The sequence below is a fragment of the Odocoileus virginianus genome, chromosome X, assembly GCF_023699985.2.
Source record: "Odocoileus virginianus isolate 20LAN1187 ecotype Illinois chromosome X, Ovbor_1.2, whole genome shotgun sequence".
Classification (NCBI taxonomy): Eukaryota; Metazoa; Chordata; class Mammalia; order Artiodactyla; family Cervidae; genus Odocoileus; species Odocoileus virginianus.
Window position 1 is genome coordinate 50,732,950 of NC_069708.1, and position 24,749 is coordinate 50,757,698.

The 24,749-nt window shown below is 40.0% G+C and overlaps 1 protein-coding gene across 1 annotated transcript in view; it reads right to left on the bottom strand.

The window, feature by feature from the left end:
• Positions 1-24,749, bottom strand: part of PCDH19 (protocadherin 19) — a 125,665-nt gene that overhangs the window by 63,747 nt on the left and 37,169 nt on the right. Inside the window, exon 4 of the mRNA XM_020876580.2 lies at positions 853-911. Within this exon, the coding sequence (XP_020732239.2) occupies positions 853-911 (59 nt within the window). The remainder of the gene's footprint in view (positions 1-852; positions 912-24,749) is intronic.

Here is a 24,749-nt window from a genome sequence, read left to right on the forward strand (position 1 = left end):
AGCTCTAACATACCCTGCTTGCTCCTCTATTTCGTTTCTATTAACAATCACACACAGAGTTCAATTTTAGTTACAGAATAACCACTGGACCATTTAAGGGGACAATTGGATCAAACAGTAATAAAGGCATTATCTGAATGGTCAGTACCAGCTTTTCTGCACAAAGTCTCTGCTTAGAGAACCCCCTAAACCCCTCATCTTGCCTGCCTTGGGCACCTTGGCGACTACTGCACCAGATGGACTCTTCCTTCCTGGAAGCTTCCAGGCAGTATTAGCTCTGTATCCACATACACTGTGTCTCCATGAATAACTGAGTTATGAGCAACCATTCACACAAATCTCAACTTTGAATGCTTTGTTTGAAATACCTATTTTAAGATTTATTGTATTGGCAAGTATATTGTCTTTCCCTATCTCATCTATAAAGTTTTTTAAAGATAAGAAGTTAGTTTATCTGTCATTAAAATAGCCTTAAAATGATTTCAAAGTTGTCAAAATAACAGCCATCAACCATCTTAAAATTCAATAGAAGATACACAGGAGAAAATTTTAATATTAGATTTCTAAATCATCACATCACATTTTAATATGACCCTAACTTTAATTGAATTATTTCTGTATACAGTTACATAAAGAAACATGATAAAATGCCAACAGTGATTTTGGGTGGTGGAATTACCAGTGACTTTTATTTAGTTTTTTTTAATGCTTTTCTGAATTTCCCTAATTTCCTACAATAAGCAGATAAGCATTTTCACTTTAAAATCTGAAAAGGCATCATTAAAAAATATCTTCTTGCTTTTTGTATTAAATTGAGCTTAATTGTAGAAATAGGCAAGCAAACCAACATACCTTTTGATTAAATGGGCTCGGCTGTTCACGTAGTTGGAGTCAAAGGAATAATTTTCAGTCTGCAGTGGGGAAAGAAAAGATTAAAAATGTTATGGAGGTAATTCATGAAAAGAGTCAAACTGTCCTACTTAGGAGGAATTTTTCTACTGGGCAAGAGGCAATGAATGAATCAGAAACAAAGACCATAGTGGGGCAACACCCTGACGAATACCTGCCACCTCCTTGGGGTCCTGGGGGCTCTGTGGAGGCAGTCCCCTGGCCAGAGGAAGATGAACTTGACACAAACATCCCCTAGAATACACCTGACTACTGACCATGCAACCACTTAGGGAAGATACAGCATGACCAAAACTCTTTACAGAAACTAATTGCTTCCCATTCCCCAGTGAACACAATTCTGTGCCCATCAAATTGACTGGAAGTTCAAAGGTATTTTTATTAGTAGTAGATAATTAACATGTTAAAATATTTATTCCACAGATATGGAAATGCAGGCAAGGTAATCCCCCACTGTGGATTTAAACTCTGCACTTCCCTTTAAGACATTTTGCTCAGCACTGGTTATATAAGGAGGCCTTCATTTTACCACAGATATAAAGGCAAACAAGTATTACACCTAAAACGGGGTGAAAAGCAGTCCACAGGGGGTGCCAAAGCCTTTCATGTGAAACATGAAGTTTGAAAGTAAAGCCCTGTCTCAGCTCCTATCATTAAAACACACTGTCTAATGTGGTTACAGTAGACTGCCTGAGCAACAGCTTTACAAAAGCAAATGCAGAATACCTGCCAGATAAAAGTTGGGAAAACAGCTGATAAGCATCCAGAGGTTGGGGGCGGATTGAAGGCGGGTCAGCCTTAGGAGGGGGATACACAGGGAAAAGTCAACACTGAAGTAACTGGAGGTCCTAAAAACGTTGATCTTATGTCCAAAACTAAAGTACTACTCTTGTTAATCACTGTATAAACTGAAAAATGCCCATCTCCTCTGCCCTCCTGCCAATCTACCAGAAATTCTCACCATTCTCACCATTCCTTAGGGCTTTCTGAAATCACTTCAACTGAAAGTGCCTGTGAAAGGAAACACAATAGCTGTCGAGCTAACAAACAGTAGATTCCTTTCAGATGACTACATGTCACACATGAACTATGCTAGGCTCTTAGATGCAGCTTTAGGTTTCAGGGAGCTCAGACTCCTTGAAAACAGGAAAACAGGACAGGTGATAGTAGTTCTACCACATGAGTACCAAATGGCCAACAGTCTGTATAGGGACTCTAAGTATCTAGAGTAGGTGGGGATGGGGGTGGCGAGTAGGTGAGAGAAAGAGAATGTAAGGAGAAGAAAACTAAATCCCCATCACTCTCCTGTACTTACAAGTGCATGCCCATGTTCTCCCCATGACCCTTATTCGAAGATGAGCTGTGTAATTATCTGGGCTTCCCAGGTGGCACTAGTGGTAAAGAACTTGCCTGCCAGTGTAGGAAACAGAAGAGACACAGGCTCAATCCTTGGGTTGGGAAGATTCCCCCAGAGGAGGGCATGGCAACCCCCTGCAGTATTCTTGCCTGGAGAATCCCATGGACAGAGGACCCTGGCCGGTTACAGTCCATGGGGTCAGAAAAGAATCAGACCTGACTGAAGCGACTGAGCATGCAGGCATGCAAGCACACTGGCTTTTTCTAAAGGATAAAATCCCCTTTAATGAAAATCACAAGTAAGTTTTGGTGTTGTTGGAAGGAATGGGTTGGGAGAATTAAAATCAAAAGGGTTAGTTCATTTCTAATTGGTTCATAAGAAAATGGAGGCTGAAATTGTTGCAAACATAAATACAAGAGAAGGAAGCAAACTTGAATCTGCATTGCGAATACAGTGCTGGAAGAGGTTATCCATCAGTGAGTCAACCAACAAGCACTTCTTGAATTAATTTTTACACCATATAAAAGGCAAAAATAGTGTTGGGTAAATGTGCTCTTCTATGATATTCAGTACAATATATAATTTAATAAGCAGAAGTCTGCTAAGTGCTTCCCAGGTAGTGCTGGTGGTAAAGAAACCGACTGCCATTGCAGGTAGATGTAAGAGATGCAGGTTTGATTCCTGGGTTGGGAAGATCCCCTGAAGGCGGGCATGGCAACCCACTCTAATATTCTTGCCTGGAGAATCCCATGGATAGAGGAGCCTGGTGGGCTACAGTCCATAGGGTTGCAAAGAGTCAGACTCAACTAAAGCAACTTAGTACAAGAAATATGATAACTGCCCCCCCATACACACAAACAAGGATTCTGCCCAAATAAAACAGGGAACTGATTTAATTATTAGTTTGTGCAACCTTGGGCAAATTACTTAATTTCTATGTGTCTCACTTTCCTCCTCTTTAAAATAGGCATGCATTCACGTGTGCTAATTTGCTTCAGTCATGTCCAACTCTTTGCGACCCTATGGACTGTAGCCTGCCAGGCTCCTCTGTCCAGGGGATTCTCCAGGCAAGAATACTGGAGTGGGTTGCCATGCCCTCCCCCAGGGGATATTCCCGATCCAGGGATCGAACCCATGTCTTATGTCTCCTGCATCGACAGGCGGGTTCTTTACCACTAGCGCCACCTGGGAAGCCCTAAAATAGGCATAACAGAAAACAAATCCTAAGGGGAATTTCAAGTGCATTTGTCATAACTCATGTTAGGAATGGTAGAAATCCTTATCCTCTGCTTTCTTCAGAACATGGATTCCCAAATAGGATCTGGGATTTGCCCCATTTGGGCAATAAAAGAGTACCATGTAGCACACATTTCATCGCAGCCTCCAAACTTCCTAAATCATTCTTTCAAGGAAGTTAACAGAGACACAGATGTAAAAGAAAGGAGGATACTAGCTTTGCACAGAAAGGATGAGCAACATTCCAAGATATTGCCACATTAAATCAGTTTTCAGGTAAAATATTTCATACCGCCTTGCATATATGGATGTCCAATCTGTGTGCACTGTGCATCAAATACAGAGCCCAGTGGACATGACAGAACTCTGGGCAAATAAGCTAAACCATACAAATTTATCCCTTGTGACTGTACTACTTCTTGGTCCTAATGGAATACTATATCTCACCTTGAGGATTCCCACTCACAGGCACTGAGTTATAGGAGGACACAGGTCTAGAAGACTTATAGAAACTTAGCAATTCTCTTTCCCTTGCTGTGGTATACAGATGGGTTAACCTGGACAGATATGCCAGGCATGATCTGCCACTGTAGGTAGGAAAGTATCATTGAAGCTTATCACCTTGCTATCTTTCTCTTTTTACTCTAAAAGGGTAAACCCCCGACCCCTGACCCCCACCACCCATTTTCATCTGTCCTGACCTTCAAATGTAAATATTCTATCCCCCAAACCAGCACAAACCATAATAGACAGATGGCCCATGCTACATCCTCATGCAATTCGAAGCACTAGTCATGAGGCAGGTTCCTAGAACCGATTTCCCCACAGTAGATGGAGCTATGCTGAGTCATCCATTGCCTTTTGCCTCTGTAATCAGTCTCAGGTCTCTTTGTGAGGCAGCTTGGTGAGAACTATGGAAACAACCTATGCAACAGAATTATTCTATTAATAATTGGAGAAGATATACTATTCTGGCCTCATTAGGACTACAATCCAAACAACTGAGCCAACTGGCCATAGATGGCCTATGATGAGTCAGGGTAAAATAACAACAAGTATTCTTGCTTGTACTGATTCAAAGTGTGTGCTCAAATCCAAATGCACTGAAAAAGTGTATTTTTTTTTTCACACTTCAGGTAGAGCAAAGAGTGAGACTCAGACCACCCCGAAGAAGGAAATAATTTTTCTAATGAATAGTTTGCAAGTCTTAAGCCAGTGGTTCTCAGCCCTAACTGCACATTAGAATCAACTAGGGAATTTATTTTTTTTAATACTGTTGAGAAGATCCCACTCCAAGAGATTCTGAGGTAACTGGTCTGGAGTGGGGCCCAGGCATTAGTACTTTTTAAAAGCTTCCTAGGTAATCCTAACAGACATCCAGAGTGGAGAACTGTCTTGGGCAAAAGACCAGACACTGGCTTTGACCTGATGTGCTGTGTTTTCTAAGGCAAGCCCAGAAGATGGCATCTCTTTTGCCAGATTATCTAACAAGGTCAACAAAGGCTTAAAAAATGACAAAAGAAATACACATTTTAGGAAATAATAAAAGAGCTTTTCTTTTTTGCATGAATGTATTGGCTCCCAGTTAGCCTTATTTAATCAAAATTTGCTTGACATTATTCTAGTCCCCTCTCTAAGTATTCTAAATGGGAAATAACATGAAACATTTGAGAGGGGAAATTTTCTGTAAATGTCACATTAATTTCACTAGGAAATGTCCCCATCTCCAATGAGACAGCCAAGTTAACACAGGAACACAGCAAAGAGACAAGAACATTTGTTTCTGAAAAATCTAAATTCTGACATTAAAAAAAAATGGGTCTAGAGCAAACTTTTATTATACAGTATTTTTATAATAATAATTATATTCCCAGTCTCAACAGTGTCACTTTCCTATCATTTAACATATTCCTCCCAAACTCTTTCTCTAATTAGAATTCTTTATCCTAGGGTTCACTAAGAACAGACTTCTCAGTTTGTTTAGGTTTAATCAAATCTGAATTTTCTGAAAACATAAAGAATAAATATTTGTGGATAGTAGAGTTTTTTGGATAGCTTAGAATTTTCTTCTCTAAGGACTAAAATTTTGGTTTAAAATCCTACCCGTTATGCCTTTTTTTTTTTAATTGGAGGGTAACTGCTTTATAATATTGTGCTGCTTTCTGGCATACATCATCATGAATCAGCCACAGGTATACATATGTCCCCTGCCTCTTGAACCTCCCTCCCATCTCCCACCACATCCCACCCCCCTAGGTTGTCACAGAGCGCTAGATTAAGCTCCCTGTGTCACACAGCAAATTCCCAGTGTTTATCTGTTTTACATATGGTAATGTATATGTTTCCTCACTACTGTCTCAATTCATCCCACCCTGTCCTTCCCCCACTGTGTCCACGAGTCTGTTCTCTATGTCTGCATCTCCATTGCTGCCCTGCAAATAGGTTCATCAGTACCATCTTTCTAGATTCCATACACATGCATTAATATACAATATTTGTCTTTCTCTTTCTGACTTACTTCACTCTGCACAATAGGCTCTAGGTTCATCCACCTCATTAGGACTGACTCAAATGTGTTCTTTTTAATAGCTGAGTAATATTCCATCATATATACATGTACCACAATTTCTGTATCAATTCATCTGTCAGTGGACACCTAGGCTGCTTCCATGTTCTAGCTATTTAAAAAATGTTGCAACAAACTGCCTTGTTTTTGAAAGTTATTGCGGTTTCTTAATGGTTCCTCTGAAGCACCTTTCTAAACATAAATCACTGTACCATGCAGGTTTTGCCTGTATATTCACTGACTCCAAAACATTGTGTTTTTTGAGTTCTTACCTTTAATTTTTAACATATGTCTCCCACCAACTTGCCATAAAACATTCACTATTGTTACTTCTCAGTGCTATGAGTACACCAAAAGCAGCTCCTCTTGAATTTCAAGTTTGATACTTTTCTGCTGTGTTCTTGGAAACTATATGTTTATTAGAATAGTCTAGAAAATGAGACTTAAGTTCTGGATAGAGAAATGAGATGTTTTTCTAAGAGGGGAATGGCATGATCTTTACCGCAAGGACTTTTCTATAATGTTTTGGGTTTTGTTGTTGTTTAGGTTTTTTTTTTTTTTTACCTGCACAGGAGCCTTCTTTGCTAACTACTTTCAATTCTCATCTTCTTTCTGGATGTGGGAGGTTTCTAGATAGACTTCGGGGTGGGTGGAATGTTACTATGTTAATTAGTCTGGCACATCACAGGTCAAATACTTCCACTTTGTCAGGCCCCTAAGGTACCAGAATGCCCTACTTTAATTGTCATTTTGCATTACTTTCACAGTTCACTGAGTTGTGCCCTAGTCTCTGTAAGAGTGACTGTGACTCTCAGTCACCAGTCTTTATCACCAGGATAGACTTCAACCCTAAGGAGAAAGAAGCCCAGTAAATGCAGATATCCAGGACTAGAATCTTTGCCCAGAGGCACAAATCCCCAGGTCACACTATAAAGTTAAAAAGGGTTACAGATGCTGAGACTAAAACCCTAAGGTTTTCATTTGAAAATGAACAGCCATTTTAAATTATCCTTTAAAAGTCCCATCAAACTGAAAAACATTATAGCTGCAATCTGCTAACTAATTGCTTTTTAATTTTTCACTCAGTCATTTTATCAATACAAACAGGAAAACTAGAATCCCAAATCAGATGCACAGCAAAATGATTTTTAAATGCTGGTTCTTTTTTTAACTGCTGATGTCTAATAATGATAATTGTACCTATTGATCATATGATAAGACTCATAACCTTTTTCTGAAAGTTACTGCTGCTTTAGATGTTCAAATAGCATCTTCTCACAAAGGCAATTTTTTTAGGAAATGAATTGACAAATGGCCTTTCCCTCCTTACTATCTTTGGCACATAAAAATGAAAATGTAAATTCTATATAAAAATAAAGCTAACATGCCTGCAGCTAGAATGTGTATTCAAAGACTCATTCATCCAGACAGCAGAAGCTGAATGAGAAATTAGTGAAGACAGAATAAAAGGCACCATCCCCAGAGCTGTCATCACTAGAATTACCCTGAACTGGAAAACAAGCTAAGTAAACTTCCACTAGCCATGCCTATGTACACATTAAAACTAATTCTTATATACACATACACACACAGTCTGACTACAGTAAGCAATGTGATGTAGGGGAGGGGTTGAACTGAATTCTCTCCTCATGTCAGTCACTGACTCATTAGTGGCCTTGAATAAAGCACTTGATCCCTCTCAAAGTGTTAATTTATCTATCTAGGAAATAAAGAGAACAACCCAAGTGATGCCAGTATTCCCTTTAAGCCCCCCAAATTCTAGGATTCTAAAACAAAATGACTCTGTTCAGTCATTCGTTTTTTTTTTTTAATTCATTCCTACATTCAATAAACATGCACCAAACCCTGAGAATGAAAAAAAAAAAAAGAAAAAGATATAGGCTAGGCCAGCAAGGAGGTAACGAACTGATAGACCCTGTGCTAGGGATGGTTTACCTGTGCACAGGCTATGGAGTGCACCTTTGAGAACTGTACCACAACTCAACGTAACTAAAGTCTGTCGCTAAGTGGTGTCCGACTCTTTTGTGACCCCATGGACTGCAGCCCACAAGGTCCATAGGATTTCCCAGGCAAGAATACTGGATTGGGTTGCCATTTCCTTCTCCACTAGGGAATTAATTAGCACCCTAATGGCTTGATGATAGTAGGTGACACACATAGGAGAATTTGGCCTTTATATTTGCTACACATACAAACCCACGTCACAAATACAGGGAACCTCCCTCTCCTATCAAATGAGTTATAAAGCTTATAAAATTCTTACAAATAGCATGCCCCTTTGGCTCCACTTCCACAGCCTTCATCACCTTGTGCCGCTACTTCTTCATCTCCATCTGCCTTTTGCCCATTCTGCAAAATGCTGTGTGAATAACCTTTCTTGCCCACTATTTTCATCACAACATTTCTCTTTTCAAGGCTTCAAAGAAACCTCTCAATGGTTCCCTGTTACATTTAGCATTAGTGGTTTAGTCGCTAAGTCGTGTCCAACTCTTGCGACCCCATGGACTGTGGCCTGCCAGGCTCCTCTGTGGGATTTTCCAGGCAAGAATACTGGAGTGGATTGCCATTTCCTTCTCCAGGGGATCTTCTCAACCTAGAAATCAAACCCAGGTCTTCTGCATTGCAGGGAGATTCTTTACCAACTGAGTTAACTTGAAATTAAATCTTTAGCTGAGCAGTCATCCAATACCAAGTCCTCTACTTCCCTCATATCTCAACCCTCATTTCTAGTATGCCTACATCCCTGACCATCCCACACAGCTTAACATGTTCTCAGCACTTAGTGTATAGACTATGTGATGTACTTATTTTTTTCCTCGGGTTCTATGATTATTTCATGTGTAGTATGTCAGTATATCCTCCAACTAGACTGGAAGTTTGCTTTTGAAGTCTCAGTGCCACAACACTGAACACTTAGCAAGTACTCATGTAATGAATCCATCAATGAAAGACCAGAGAAGGGGTGCAAGAGGTTAAGAATGAAGCTTCTTATCACTGTTAAAGCAGATGACCAAATCTGTAAGGCCAAGGTGGTTTGTTTCTTCAGAAAGCATCCCTTCTGCCCACTGTTTTCTGTAGTTACAGTTTGTTCTCTGTCCTTACTCCCAACAATGACCTTATAAATACACAGTAGTCTAGATATAACTGCCAAGGATAAGATGCCATGGTTAGGTGATTCCTGCCCATCATCCATTAGTCCTGCCATATCTCTGGGAACAGCAGTAATGACACATGATAGTGTTTCCAAAACAGGGTAGATAAAATTTCTGTGAAAAGATAAAGCTTTGCCTTATTTGTAGAACTCTGAGCCATAGACTGACAGTGTGGCAGCTACTTTTCTTCATGTGAAAGAACACTCTAGGATTCCAATGGCTTGCAGACAGGGCTATCAGTAGGAAACATAGGCCATTTAGTTAATATCCAAGTCAAGTTGAAAGAGTTCCCCTCTTGGTGGCCTTTTATCATCACTGTTAAAATTTCACTGGCACCATCAAAAAAGACTACCTAGAGGTGACAAAGGCAGCTTACAGAAAGCACTTTTCTCTACCTTCATCTTTTATTGGGTCAAAGCTATGACTTTGGAAGAGCAACCTAGTACATATTTTACTACAAAGGCCTCCTTGAGAAACCTAGGTACTTTCTGTAGGAATCCATGCAATTCAGAGGCAAAGAGCCTACTGAATGACTAGACTAAACACCATCCCATTATATAGATAAGAACAGTTTTCTGTTCTTCTCTGGGACCCTTTTCTAAGTCCTTTGTGGGGCACAGTGCACTCGAAAATAATATCTGATCATAAAAAGCTCTGAAGAACCAGTTAATGCTTATTCTACACAGGAATGCAAAAACAACAAGACTTTGGTGTGGATACAAGTAGTTTTAGAGTAAATAAAATGACTAACCCAATCACATGAGTCATACCATCTCATCCCACATAAACAAAATTCAACCTGAGAAGTAAATAGCTATCAACCACATTCGCCAGTGGAACAAAACTTGGAGGGTAATCATCATCCCCAAATATGTAACTACCACAATTAAAGCTATTTGCAGGCTCAGAGTGCCTTTCATCCCCAAATATTAAAGTACTTTACAAGCAGGTGCCAACTGTTACTTCCCCACTTAAACAGCCAAGAAAACAAACACACAGGTTAAGTGCTACAGCCACATTAAATACTGACTCAGCTAGCTGCTGCTGCTGCTGCTAAGCTGCTTCAGTCGTGTCTGACTCTGTGCGACCCCACAGACGGCAGCCCACAAGGCTCCCCCATCCCTGGGATTCTCCCGGCAAGAATACTGGAGTGGGTTGCCATTTCCTTCTCCAATGCATGAAAGTGAAAAGTGAAAGTGAAGTCGTTCAGTCGTGTCCGACTCTTCGCGATCCCATGGTCTGCAGCCTACCAGGCTCCTCTGTCCATGGGATTTTCCAGTCAAGAGGACTGGAGTGGGTTGCCATTGCCTTCTCCGGACTCAGCTAGAACAAGTCACAAAAATGAGAACAACAAGAAAAAACCCCAGGAACACTGTTCTTGGCATGACCTACTACTGAGATGGAAAGCAAACACAAGATGGTAACATCAGAGAAGTGATTAGCCTGCTTTATACCTATTTTTCTCTGAATGACTTTCTTGGCTACTTTTTGTGAATGGGTCAGGAGAGTATAGCATAGCAGAGAGACAAAAGAAAAATTTGGCACATACTACTGCAGATCGTTCTCCAGACGGAGATGGCTCCAGGAATGAGCTACTTTCTTCCCTGCAACCTTGTTAACCATTTCAGTTGTCCTTTAGAGATAATGACAACCATTTTTACAAGGTGACATAAGATGACTAGTGATGACTTATGGGGTAGCTTCATTTTCAGAAGCTATGATTTGATAAAATTGATCCAACTGACAATAAGAAACCAGTATAAGACCTCCCACAGCAATGGCCCAGGGATCCACAGTATGAGCTCTCCTGAATCCAGCCTATCTTTGAGTCCTTCTGGCAACCCACTCCAGTATTCTTGCCAAGATAATCCCATGGACAGTAAAGCCTGGCAGGCTACAGTCCATGCAGTTGCAAAGAGTCAGACATGACTGAGCAACATAGCTTAGAGAAGGTTCAGCACTCTGGTCCATTTCTGCTGAATTCTTTCCAATTTTAGTATATGTGCTGCCGAAGTGAGCACTGCTGAATTCTATTTTATTGGCCTCAATTCTCTACTACTTAGCAGCTACAGAGTCCTGACTGCATGCAGAGTGCAATTTCTATTGAGCAAGCCTTGTCAGCTGAAAAACTTTCAAAATATTTGGAGGGAAAGCTGCGGGTGACCCTGTGCCTGTGGGCCCAAACAACACCCCCAAATCCAGTTCCAGACCCAATCTCATTATTTATATTATACATCACTTAAAGCCCAGTGGCCTCCACAAGCTTATTTAAGAGTGAAGGAGAAACAGCCTTTGGCATATCATTCTAAATTCATTTCCCTTGTACCAGCTTGTTGCTCAAGCCTGTAATATGTGATCATGCTGACAAAAAACAACCAAGTTCTACACCATCTTGAAAATAGTGAATGTGTTAGCTTCTGATATTGATATTTTCTAATTAGATGCAACACAATAGATCATTTTCTTGTTTGTAGTCAATGAAATCTTCCATAGTTCTCTTTTGGTGTAGTTATTCTGATGACCATGGCAAACACAGTTTACTGGGAGGCATATAGGCAATAATGTGCACACACGGCATCCATTTATATTTACTGTCACCAAAATGAAAACAGATTATTTCTGATCTTTTTAAGTACTAATTTCAAATTTAACGAGGCACAATAAACATTTCTCAAAATCAGACTCCATGGTTGCTTACCATTGGCAACCCTCTAATTATGACCAGAGTTTAAACAAAGGGCATTCAGTTCTGTTGAAATTATTAGGCACTGAAGGAAATCCGTGGTAGCCTCGTTTCTAGTGACTTACACAAGCACTGCAGAAAATCTGTGTTGGAAGCAAGACAGAACTTACACTTCAGCATCACTTCATGACACATAAATGAGAAGCAATAGAAAGAGGATTTGGAGAAGGAAATGGCAACCCACTCCAGTATTCTTGCCTGGAAAATCCCGCAGACAGAGGAGCCTGGTGGGCTGCTGTCCATACAGTCGCACAGAGTTGGACACGACTGAAGCCACTTAGAATGCATGCATGCATTGGAGAAGGAAATGGCAATCCACTCCAGTGTTCTTGCCTGGAGAATCCCAGGGACAGAGGAGCCTGGTGGGCTGCCGTCTATGAGGTCACGGAGGGTCGGACACAACTGAAGCGACTTAGCAGCAGCAGCAGCGAAAGAGGATTGATTCAAGGAAGTAATGGAAATGTATACTCATTCTTTCAAAACCCTGCCTATCCACCCAGATCCTAGCAGACTTTCTCATTTTATGCTGGGAAGGGGGTGGTGAGGGCAGGCTGGAATTTGACCTGATTTTGTAAACAGATCCGACATAAGAGTGCCAGCAACCATGCGCAGTAAAGCCATAACTACACCTGGAAAAGTGGCTAATATTATCAGCAGCTTGAAATTGTCAGAGTCTTAGAAATCTGTAATGCAGTTATGCAGTGTAACAACAGAACAACAATTACTAATACGCCTTTCATTTTTACGAATCTTTCATCAAAAAGAATTTCAGAATGTTTAAAAAGGGTTTCAGCAGACAGCGAAAATTCTCCACCTTAGAGCAACCATAAGACAGAGGAATATTCTTAGACGGCAAAAAAGACAGCCAAGGTGGAAACTGGGCCTGAAGGTGGTGACATTTTTCTACAAAGCTTATGGTACAGAACTGAAGAATTTTGCTTTTCTTTTTTTTAATTAATTTATTTATTTATTTTCATTTATTTTTATTAGTTGGAGGCTAATTACTTTACAATATTGTAGTGGTTTTTGCCATACATTGACATGAATCAGCCATGGATTTACATGTGTTCCCCATCCTGAGCCCCCCTCCCACCTCCCTCCCCATCCCATCCCTCTGGGTCATCCCAGCGCACCAGCCCTGAGCACTTGTCTCATGCATCCAGTCAGCGAGACTTCCAGGAGGTGCTTGATGAGTGCAATGGAGCTGGTGCCTCCTGTCAATATCACCCTGAAACAATTAGCTTTCGGAAATGGACACAATACAGAAAACTTTGCCCCATTTTTCTTTTTTTCCCCTCTTAAGCAACATTAACTACTTAATCTCACTGTTACTATCATAAGCTAAATAAATATTATTAACCGCATTAACAGCAGGACAAAACAGGTTAAAAAACTTGCCCTCTGCTAGAGAGGAGCAGTGTCACATCCAAAACTAGACTTCAAGATTTCTCATTGCAAGTCCTGCACTCACAGGCCACACCTCATTAGGAGTCTAGGAAAGGCAATGAAATAGAAGTAATTAGGACCGGATGATTGGGTGTACTATTTGGGAGAAAAAATAAATACCCTAGCTTGCTTAAACATGACAGGTTCAAGGGTGGTGAACACAACTAGAGCAATTTCCTCTTGCAGGAAGATTAAGAAATAATTAGGGGGAACACCTCACCCTCCCTCTCCCATCAGACTCCCAGCAGCAAAAACCAGGAATAATTCCAAACTTAACTGTCAAAAAAAAAAAAAAATAAGAAAGTCAGAAACATAACACTGTACTGTGCCTGGCAGTCCTACCCCTCAACCTGTACAAGTAACTTCTACATTCCTTTCCCCATACAGTTTTTAGCATTCTCCCTCCCCAGCTTTCTTCTTAGTTCTTTCTCCATTCACTTTTCTGTATACACACACCCTTCTTTCAAACAAACTAGCACCCTCACGCTTCATCCTAATCTGCCCAATACTTGTGTCTACTTGATAACAATGAGAGATTTTGTTTGAGATTCAACCAGTACAAACAGGTGTGGGCAGTCATATCTCCATTCATAACATACACAGAGATACACACAAATTACACAAAATTTTTATGAGGGAAAAGTGTTTGTGTTTTTGCATCTCCATATTAAAAAATGCTTGTTCCTGGTAGACACAGATTCAGCTAGGGCCATAAGTCAGCCTGATGATTGTTTCTTCAGGTTGTTTTAAGCTTAGAAAAGATCACAGACTATTCAAAGAAAAGTCCTAGAAACCTTCCAAATAGAGCCTTCAATGTAAATATAAAGTTCCTACTGGCTGTGTGATCTTGTAGAAATCACCGAACCTCTCTGACCAGCAATTTCCTAATCTATAAAATGGAAATAGCACCTGTCCTATCTTATAGAGTTGCTATTAAGATGAAATAAAATAATAAATGTACAGATGCTTTCTAAAAGTGAACTGCCAGACAAACAAGTCATCTGATTATCAGCTTATAAACTTGATTTCTCTTGAATACTCATTTCTATTTCCAACAAAATTTCCAATGTATAGTTTTGCCTTTTTTCTTCTGAGGTTTCTTAAAGGATATTTTATCTCATTCTCCCCCTATCTGTACTATCAGAAAAAGAAATAATGCAGTGAACAGTCTTGCTTTGTGCATGCTCAGTCATTACAGTCCTGTCTGACCCTTTGCAACCCTATGGACTGTAGACTGCCAGGCTCCTCTGTCCATGAAATTCTCCAGGCAAGAATACTGGAGTAAGTTGCCATGTGCTCCTCCAGAGGATCTTCCTGACCTAGGGATCGAACATCCATGTCTCTTACATCTCCTGCATTCGCTGGCAGATTCTTTATCACTAGTACTACTGGGAAGCCATATATATATATATATAGAGAGAGAGAGAGACCCAACTTCTCTAATTGCTGATTCAACACCTTAACTGGAGTGCATGTGTGTGTATGTGTGTGTGTGTGTGTGTGTGTGTGTGTAGACAGAGAGAGAGAATATTCAGATTAAAGAGAGTTGAAATGACCTCACACCATCTGAAATTATGTGAAAAGCAAGATTTGAGACACTTTAAAAGCCTTTATAAACTAGTTTTTCTTCACCCCATTTGCTTTCTCTGTTATGATTGAACTGTCACAGTATCTCTTTTTAAGAAAAGAAAGAAAGAAAACCTCATCCCAGGGTTAAGTAAAGCATATTAGCATGCACAATTCAGAACCTTCAGCTGGAAATGAGCCATTCAAAGACTAGTGTAGTGTGTGGATAGAAAAACATGGTTAAAGGGCTACAGCAGCTTGACCAGGGCCTTCTAAGATCCAAAACAATGAGAGAGTTCAACTCATAACCACCCTGAGCCTGACTGTGGGCTCATTTTACCATTCCTTAGAGCTGTGCTGCCCAATGGCATAGATATTAAAACCAATAACACAGACATAGGTAGGTAGTTATTTAAATTTAGCAAAATCGAGTTAAATTTTTAGTTCCTCAATCACAGTAGCCATCTTTCAAGTGCTCAGGAGGCAAATGTTGCTAGTGGCTAGTATATTAGACAGCACAGATATCGAATATTCCCATCAACCCATAAAATGCTATTGGACAGGGTTGCCTTAGGAAGACTGTTGACCTGTGACTCAGGACTCTCCAGTCCTGAAATGTGATGCCCTTGGTGACCTAAGGAAATACAAAGAGTAGACTTACTTCTCTCACATCATTTAACACATTGTATTACCTATGTGTTAGCCACACAAGACTGGAAACTTAAGGGCTTCAGTGGCTGTTACCATTTTTGGCACAGAGCAGGTACTCACCCACTACTTGTTAGTTAGCATTAGCTAATGTTAGCTGATGGTAGACCCATCCATCAGATAGGAAGAGCTCATTTGCCTCTTTCATAGATGAAATGAAAGGATTCTTGCAAAGCTCTTTTAAGAAAGGCTATTGTGCTTCCTCAACTTGTATTTGTTTTAACATTTCTCAGGAATTTAGATTGTAGGGAGAACTGGCTTAAGTAAAAACTAGCCTTCTGTTTCCTCATCCCTGTAAACCCATCTCTTTCATTCATCCAAAGAATCATTTAAGAACCTAAAAAATTTGAGTGCCATGTTTACTAATATGTCAGTATACATATACATCATATAGAACATGATATCGTCTGCACCTTTAAAGACGGTTTTTACAATCTAATACAGTGAGAAACATTTGTTGGGCTGTGTCTCTCGATGGTCCAATTTTAAAAATTATTTTCTTAAATGGCACCTTGTTTCAGTATGGCAACTGTTTTTTCATACAGCCTTGCCCTCTGATCTTTTCCAATAACCATAGCAGTCTTACGAAGTATATAGGCAAGGTATTATTTTCCCTTTTTAACAGATGGAAAAACTGAGTCCCAGTGAGTTTTTTTAATTCAAAATCAATAGCCAATTATTGGCAGAGTCAGAGCAAAAGCCTAAGGCCCCTGTTTCACAGACCAGGGGGCCTTCCACTCGGTCTAACTTTCTAGACAGTAGGAAATGGAAACCCAGTCAGCTGACACTGCTTTTATTTTCAGTCTATGGTCTCCTCTAAGTTCTATCTTTCATAAATTAAAAAATCCATCCTTTTATGCAATATTAATTATTTCTCATATCGTGACAGAGTCTTCAATTGCTTTTCTGCCAAATGTGGTCATTTGCAAAGGTTCTTGAAGTCATTAGTGTGGTCTGACAATACTATGCCCTAGGCTTTGAAAAATTCCCTTTTGGCCTCATGACCATCATAGAATCAATTACCCAGAGAGTATTAAAGCTCAAAAAGATCTTAGAGAGTATCTAATCTCTCTTTGTGTGTGTGTCTCTCTCTCTTTCTCACACACACACACATTCAATATTTTGAAGACAAGGAAATGGGCCCAGGGAACCTCACTACCACCCTCAAAGTATCACAGTTGGGTTTTAGAAACCCAGCCATAAGTTTAGAACTCAGCTCTTTGGCCACCAGGCCAGGACTCATCCCTCTCCACCTGCCCAACTTCTTCCTGTTATTTCTCCTAAGAAGTCCTCAAAGAGTAAAACCTAATGCTACAAATTCTGTCAACAAAATTCCTCAAGGGAGGGAAAAGTAAAATTTAGTACAAATGATGTTTGTAAATCATTTGTCAATATCCTATCATTAAGAAAAGTAATTGTTCCTCAGGATACTGCAGAAAGAGGATGTATGATCCACTCAAGGAAACAGATTGTCTTTAGCTGAGTAATCTGAAAAAAAAAGTGAAATGATAAAGCTCAGTGAAATACAGTCTCATTCTAGCAAATGACTTGCTTTGTTGCCACTTAAATTGCTCATCTATAATTGCTAGAGATAAACTGCAATCAAAATACAGTATCTTCTATTAGTGCCCACTGGGGATTGTTTGATCATAGTGAAATTATCGAAAAGGTAAATTTGCTCATTTTTACTGCCTCAGTGGAAACTGGAATTAGACTACTGAGGGGGGCTAGACTGATGGCAAATGTTGCTTCCTGGTGAGGGAGCTTTTCTCCTCTCTAAATAAGACTGAGGCCCTGCCTCTGTGACTAAAAACTAAGCAGGAAAAGAGGAATTTGCTCTGCTCACTTCCTCAAAGCATCATTCTCAGGCTTAGTTTCTTCTCCATGTTGTACTAATACCTTTGTAGTTCAGACGTCACTAATTCATATTTGGTGATCATTCTGATAGAGATAGGCTGCTGTATCTATTTTTAAAAAGGTTTGCAGAGCAAATTATGGTGTAAACAAGATTACAAGGGAAGTGTTTAAACTACTTAAGAGAATAAATTGTTTTTAAGCACTTTAGAAGCAATTTACAAACAATAAATATGTTAATTGCACATCATTCTTATTTAGTCATTAAAGCAGATCCAAGGACGTCTACTTGGCAAAACTTCCTGGCAAGGGCTTTGTTAGCTTATTCTTATTACTCTATGAACTTGAAAGTAATAAAATTGTATTTCTTTTCTCTCTATAATTCCAACTGGCCTTCCCCCAAGTTAGTCTCAATTAATCAAATTTGACTGTACTATATAAAGGCTGAGTAAAATGACAAAGCCATCAGCCCCAGGTTGAAAAACAGAAGTCACAGAAATTCCTATACTACTTTTAAGACCCTTCTTTGCACAAACTAAGAAACAAACACTTTAAAAAAATGGTACATAAGAGTAATGGGGGAGGGGATAGAAGGAAAAGCAAAGAGATCATTCAGAGCTGTCCTTGACTGCCAGTTTAGAACAAATGGAAGTAATACATAACTTAGGCCCAAAATAATTTAATTTAACAAATACTATTAAAACTATGTGTTAGGCTACATAGAAAATGCTAAGAGTATGAAGATGAGATAGATTCTACTCCTGCCCTCGAGGAGTCCATATTTCTAGTATTGGGGACAGATAGGTGAAGAGAGAATTATAATGACATGTTGTTAGTGCTATAACAAGGGTATATAGAAAAGAGAGCAACATAGAAGGTTCTCCTAAGTGCCATTTGCCATCAGAACTACCTTCAGATACATGTGACCTGAGGCAGGGGATGAAACTAGAGAAATTATTTGTTCGGGGGAAAGAGTTTGCTTCTCTCTAGCTCTAATTCTTGATTTTGCAAGCTATGTATGAGTGTCAGGTGTGAGAAAAATCATAAGGCATGCTGAATAAATTCAAACAACTTCTCTACAGCCACAAGTCCAAAACTGATTTGGGTTGGCTCTTCTGTAAAGTTTGGAAGACAAGCCACATTCAGTACAGTGCTCAAAAAATTAGTGTCCAAAAGGGTAGCTAATTAAATCACAGAGACATTTTTGAGCTAGGAAAAGTTTTCTCCAGTGGTCAGTTGCTCATGACTTTAAAATTGTTCATGTAGCCTTTGCATAAAGATGAGTCCTGAGACAAGCTGACCATAGTTTGGATACTCTCTTAAAAATTACCCTAGTCTACTTTTCAGAAGTAGGAAAGAAGATGGAGGTATTTCCTACAGCAGCCTGTAGGTGGACACCTTCACTGTTTCACATGGCCATCCCACCTGTTCTCAGCTCTACAGAGGGGCTTCCCAGGTGGCACTACTGGTAAAGAACCCTGAAGGGACTTCATACACACAACACTAAACGTACACAGTAAAAGAAGAGAGTGCCATAAAATTGCACATTTCATGGGAAACAGTGAGCACTCTTCTTTCTTCTTTTATGGAGTCTAAGGATGTGAATATTATGGTTGCTCCCTTCCTCTTCTGATTGCCTGATGCTGTGCCTTTTTTCTAGAAGAACCTGAAAGTGTTTGGGTCACCCTCTTGCCTTCCAGGTACTGCTGGATCCCTCAGTTCAGTTCAGTTCAGTTCAGTGGCTCAGTCATGTCTCACTCTCTGCAAACCCATGGACTGCGTCACACCAGGCTTCCCTGTCCATCACCAACTCCCGGATGCTACACAAACTCATGTCCATTGAGTCGGGGATGCCATCCAGCCATCTAATCCTCTGTTGTCCCCTTCTCCTCCTGCCCCCAACCCCTCCCAGCATCAGGGTCTTTTCCAGTGAGTCAACTGTTCACATGAGGTGGCCAAAGTACTGGAGTTTCAGCTTCAGCATCAGTCCTTCCAATGAACACCCAGGACTGATCTCCTTTAGGATGGACTGGTTGGATCTTCTTGCAGTCCAAGGGACTCTCAAGAGTCTTCTCCAACACCACAGTTCAAAAGCATCAATTCTTCGGCACTCAGCTTTCTTCACAATCCAACTCTCACATCCACACACAACCGCTGGAAAAACCATAGCCTTGACTAGACAGACCTTTGTTGGCAAAGTAATGTCTCTGCTTTTTAATATGCTATCTAGGTTGGTCATAACTTTCCTTCCAAGGAGTAAGCGTCTTTTAATTTCATGGCTGCAATCACCATCTGCAGTGATTTTGGAGCCCCAAAATATAAAGTCTGACACCATTTCCACTGTCTCCCCATCTATTTCCCATGAAGTGGTGGGACCAGATGCTATGATCTTAGTTTTCTGAATGTTGAGCTTTAAGCCAACTTTTTCACTCTCCTCTTTCACTTTCATCAAGAGGCTTTTTAGTTCCTCTTCACTTTCTGCCATAAGGGTGGAGTCATCTGCATATCTGAGGTTACTGATATTTTTCCCAGCAATCTTGATTCCAGGTTGTGCTTCTTCCAGCCCAGCGTTTCTCATGATGTACTCTGCATATAAGTTAAATAAGCAGGGTGACAATATATAGCCTTGACGCACACCTTTTCTTATTTAGAACTAGTCTGTTGTTCCATGTCCAGTTCTAACTGTTGCTTCCTGACCTGCATATAGGTTTCTCAGGAGGCAGGTCAGGGGATCTGGTATTCCCATCTCTTTCAGAATTTTCCACAGTTTATCGTGATCCACACAGTCAAAGGCTTTGGCATAGTCAATAAAGCAGAAATAGATGTTTTTCTGGAACTATCTGGCTTTTTCTATGATCCAGCAGATGTTGGCAATTTGATCTCTGGTTCCTCTGCCCTTTCTAAAACCAGCTTGAACAACTGGAAGTTCACGGTTCATGTATTGCTGACACCTGGCTTGGGGAATTTTGAGCATTACTTTACTAGTGTGTGAGATAAGTGCAATTGTGTGGTAGTTTGAGCATTCTTCGAGATTGCCTTTTTTTTGGGATTGGAATGAAAACTGACTTTTTCCAGTCCTATGGCCACTGCTGCATTTTCCAAATTTGCTGGCATATTGAGTGCATCAGTTTCACAGCATCGTCTTTCAGGATTTGAAATAGCTCAACTGGAATTCCATCACCTCCACTAGCTTTGTTTGTAGTCCCTCCCAATTACCACCTAACGAAGTGCATCCCTGGAGGCCTGATCCCATCCAATACTTCAAAATGAGGGAAGATCACAGGAAGAAACAAGGGAAATTTTGGCATGTTCACAAACACTCTATCTCTGCTCTGAGAATGATATTTCTGTGTCTTCTCTTCCTGGAAATCAGGGCCAGGATGGCTCTCAAGCCAGACTCTTTCTGTCTACTACAGGCCTTAAGCCAACAATGCACACATTGTGTTTTGTGCAAAGATTACTCTGATCTCTTCCCTCACAAGTTTTTTCCCCTGTGTTTTAAAAAATAAATGAATAAGGCATGAGAAGATAGACAATTAGTAAATAAAGATATGAGTGACCCCTCCCTACATGCTCTAAAAATAATGAGGATCCAACGGAGGTCAACCATTTCATAAAATTTGCCTTTTGAACATTTATTTTCACAAGCTAATATTTCTTCTGTCATTTGGGATAGTGATGATGATGATGATTAGAAATGCCTTTTAGAAAGTCTGTAAACCAGAGAATCTCAAAATTTCCCACTACAGACTCACCTTCTCAATATTCCTAAGAGAAAAACAAGCTACATCTAAGGTTATGCCAAGATATTAACTCTTGCCTAACTCCACTAAAAGCACACTACTACAAAGCCATAAAGGATGTCAAGATGATGTAAAGATATCATTCTAGCCATCAGTCTAAACTTTCTAAGACTTTGCCTCTGGCAGTGGTGTTCCTCAATGATGAGAAGAGTAAATAAAGCACTCTAAAAGGGGGAGGGAAATCCTCATGATCCCCCAATTATCCATCAGGTTTTGGCCTTATACCTGAGAACCAGTCTTCAGGCTGAATATGTAAAAGCTATTGTTCTGATCAAACAATTAGCTAGTGCTGGGTTCAAACAGTATACATTTTTCAAAGCAACTAATTCAAATTCCAAATGTTTGGAAGAAGAATGTTTTATGCTTTTATGACACTTTGGTTTCAGTACCTTCATTTCAGTACATTTTCCCAATGCAGACCAATGATAATGTTGACTTCATGCAACTGAGTTTTTGCCTCTATTATAATAAAGCAATAGAAACTTTGTTCCATAAATGATGTGGTCTCCAGGCCTTTTATCAATTTCTTAACCTTTTCTTGAAACTTACTGTGGCCTGTCAGTGTCCTACCTAAAATAAAGTATGCCGAGTTGAACATAATACTCCAGATGTAATCTGAGCAGCAAAGAATTCAGAGGGCTAATTCTTTGCATAATTGGGAAATTATTCTTCATTAATGAGGCCTAAGATCCTATTTGTTTTAGAAATCCACTTACCCTCAACTTGCTTCCCCCATAACATTTCTATCGTTCCTGAAGACTCCTTCCATTTTTGCATTACCAGTCCCACTCCAGATTGACATTGGGTTGGAACTTTTGAAAAGACCACCAGATAGGCAAGCAGAACCACTGAAAGAAGAGTAGACCAAAAGGGAAAGTAACAAAGCATCCAAACAAGAGAAATTCTCCTCAAGAGAAAAGAGAACAGGCCAGCTAAAAGTGTTACCAAAGTGCCCAGATAAAAAGGACAGGCGGAGACTGCCAGAGATGGTGGCATGGAGAAGGATCTCATAGCCGTGCTGTTGCACTCTTCACTTGTAAACAGCTAACTTCTCCTGCTCACCCAAGTAACACTACATCAACCTAGAGATTATCATACTAAGTGAAGTAAGCCAGAAAGAGAAAGACAAATAGCATTTGATATCCATTATATGCAGAATCTAAAATGTGATGCAAATCAACTTAGTTACAAAGCAGAAACAGACTCACAGACACAGAAAACAAACTTATGGTTACCAAAGGGGGAGGGGAGGGATAAATGAGACAGTTGAGATTAACATATACATCAGTTCAGTTCAGTTCAGTCACTCAGTCGTGTTCGACTCTTTGCAACTCCATGGACTGCAGCACCCCAGGCCTCCCTGTCCATCACCAACTCCTGGAACTTACTCAAACTCATGTCCATCAAATCAGTGATGACATCCAACCATCTCATCCTCTGACATCCCCTTCTCCTCTCGCCTTCAAGCATCAGGGTCTTTTCCAATGAGTCAGCTCTTCACATCAGGTGGCCAAAGTATTGGAGTTTCAGCTTTACCATCAGTCCTTCCAATGAATATTCAGAATATATACATACTACTATATATAAAATAGATAACCAACAAGGACCTACTGCATAGCACAGGGAACTACACTCACTATTTTGTAATAACTTATAAGGGAAAAGGACCTGAAAAAGTATATACATATACATATATATACACACACACACATATATACACACACTGCTGCTGCTGCTAAGTCGCTCAGTCGTCTCCGACTCTGTGAGACCCCATAGACGGCAGCCCCCCACACTCCCCCGCCCCTGGGATTCTCCAGGCAAGAACGCTGGAGTGGATTGCCATTTCCTTCTCCAATGCATGAAAGTGAAAAGTGAAAGTGAATTGCTCAGTCGTGTCAGACTCTTAGCGACCCCATGGAGCCTACAAGGCTCCTCGGTCCATGAGATTTTTCCAGGCAAGAGTACTGGAGTGGGTTGCCACTGCCTTCTCATACACACACACATACATATATAAAAATGAATCATTTTGCTCTACCTGTGAAACTAACACAACACTGAAAATCAACAACGATTCAATTTTTTAAAAATGAATTGTACCAACAATGCAGGGAACATAAAAAAAAAGTAACACCATAGCGCATAAAGGCAGATATCAGCATAAATAACCTAACTGCTGTCTACTTGAAGACTAAATGGAACGAAAAAAGTTAGCTAAAGTGTATTCCACAGATGTCAATTCAAAAGTCATAACTTTATAAAAAGTCATGCTCTCCTGGACACACATTCATCTCACCTTCCCTTTTGCTCTTCTATTCTCCACCCACTAGCCTCTCTGCACTATTAAAGATTTGGTAAATATAGTCTATTATTCTAAAAGTGCCCAAACTTTCATTTCAACTTGTTTCCCAGTTAGTGTACCACAGCAGAGAATGAATCGCTATTACAAGGAACTAAAAAATATTTCAGAATCCGTCATTGGCTTGTCTTGCAGGACTTTTTAGGGAGCCAAAGTACTAGTTCCAGGCTATTAGCCCTTGGTCTGTAGGAGAAAAAATAATATATTTCCTCATTAAAATACTTTGCTCTCCACAGTTTAAAAATAAAAAGGATGCATTTTATCCTACAATCTTTAATTTTAGGGGATTTTGAATCTTTGCAGGAACAATGAATGGAGAAGAAAATCAAATAGGCACTCTGAAAATCAGCCATCATTTCATTAAAGCTTTCCCTCTGTTTAAGTCAGTTTTCTAGCAGCCCCACAAATTTACCACATCAAACAGTCATTAATTTGTTTTCCAGAAAAATATAGCCATATATACGTACATGAGTATTTAAAATCAAATACCAATAAATAGCTGGATTGGAGGCTGAAGGTATCTATATGCAATTATGGCAATCAGACATTTGAAATCACAAATTCATGGGTCCCTAGACACAACCAAAACCAAATGAGACTTTCTGTTTTGTAATCATGTCATCATGGTCCTCCCTACTATAATCCAGTTACCAAATGTTCAGTGGTCTATCTGTGGCCTTTAGCCTCATAGAGTTGGTACCTATGTCCTGGCCTCCATGTGTGGAACATGTTAGTACCCTCTACTGCTTTCCACCACACTTATGATTGCAAGTCATTATCTGTGTAACCATTTTTTACTGTCTGTCTCCTGTGCTACAGTCTGGACTCCATAAGGCTGGAAGAAATACGTTTTGTTCTTAAATGCATATCCCATGTAAGATACAAAGGCAGTTGGTAGGGTAGGTACTAATGAATGAATGAACTATCAGCCTGGCTGGAGAAGTGTGTGTGTGAAGTGCAAAGGAAAAAAAAACAAACAAGTTCCACTGAAGCTTTACCTAACTGCCCTATTTAAATTTGCATAATTTATCC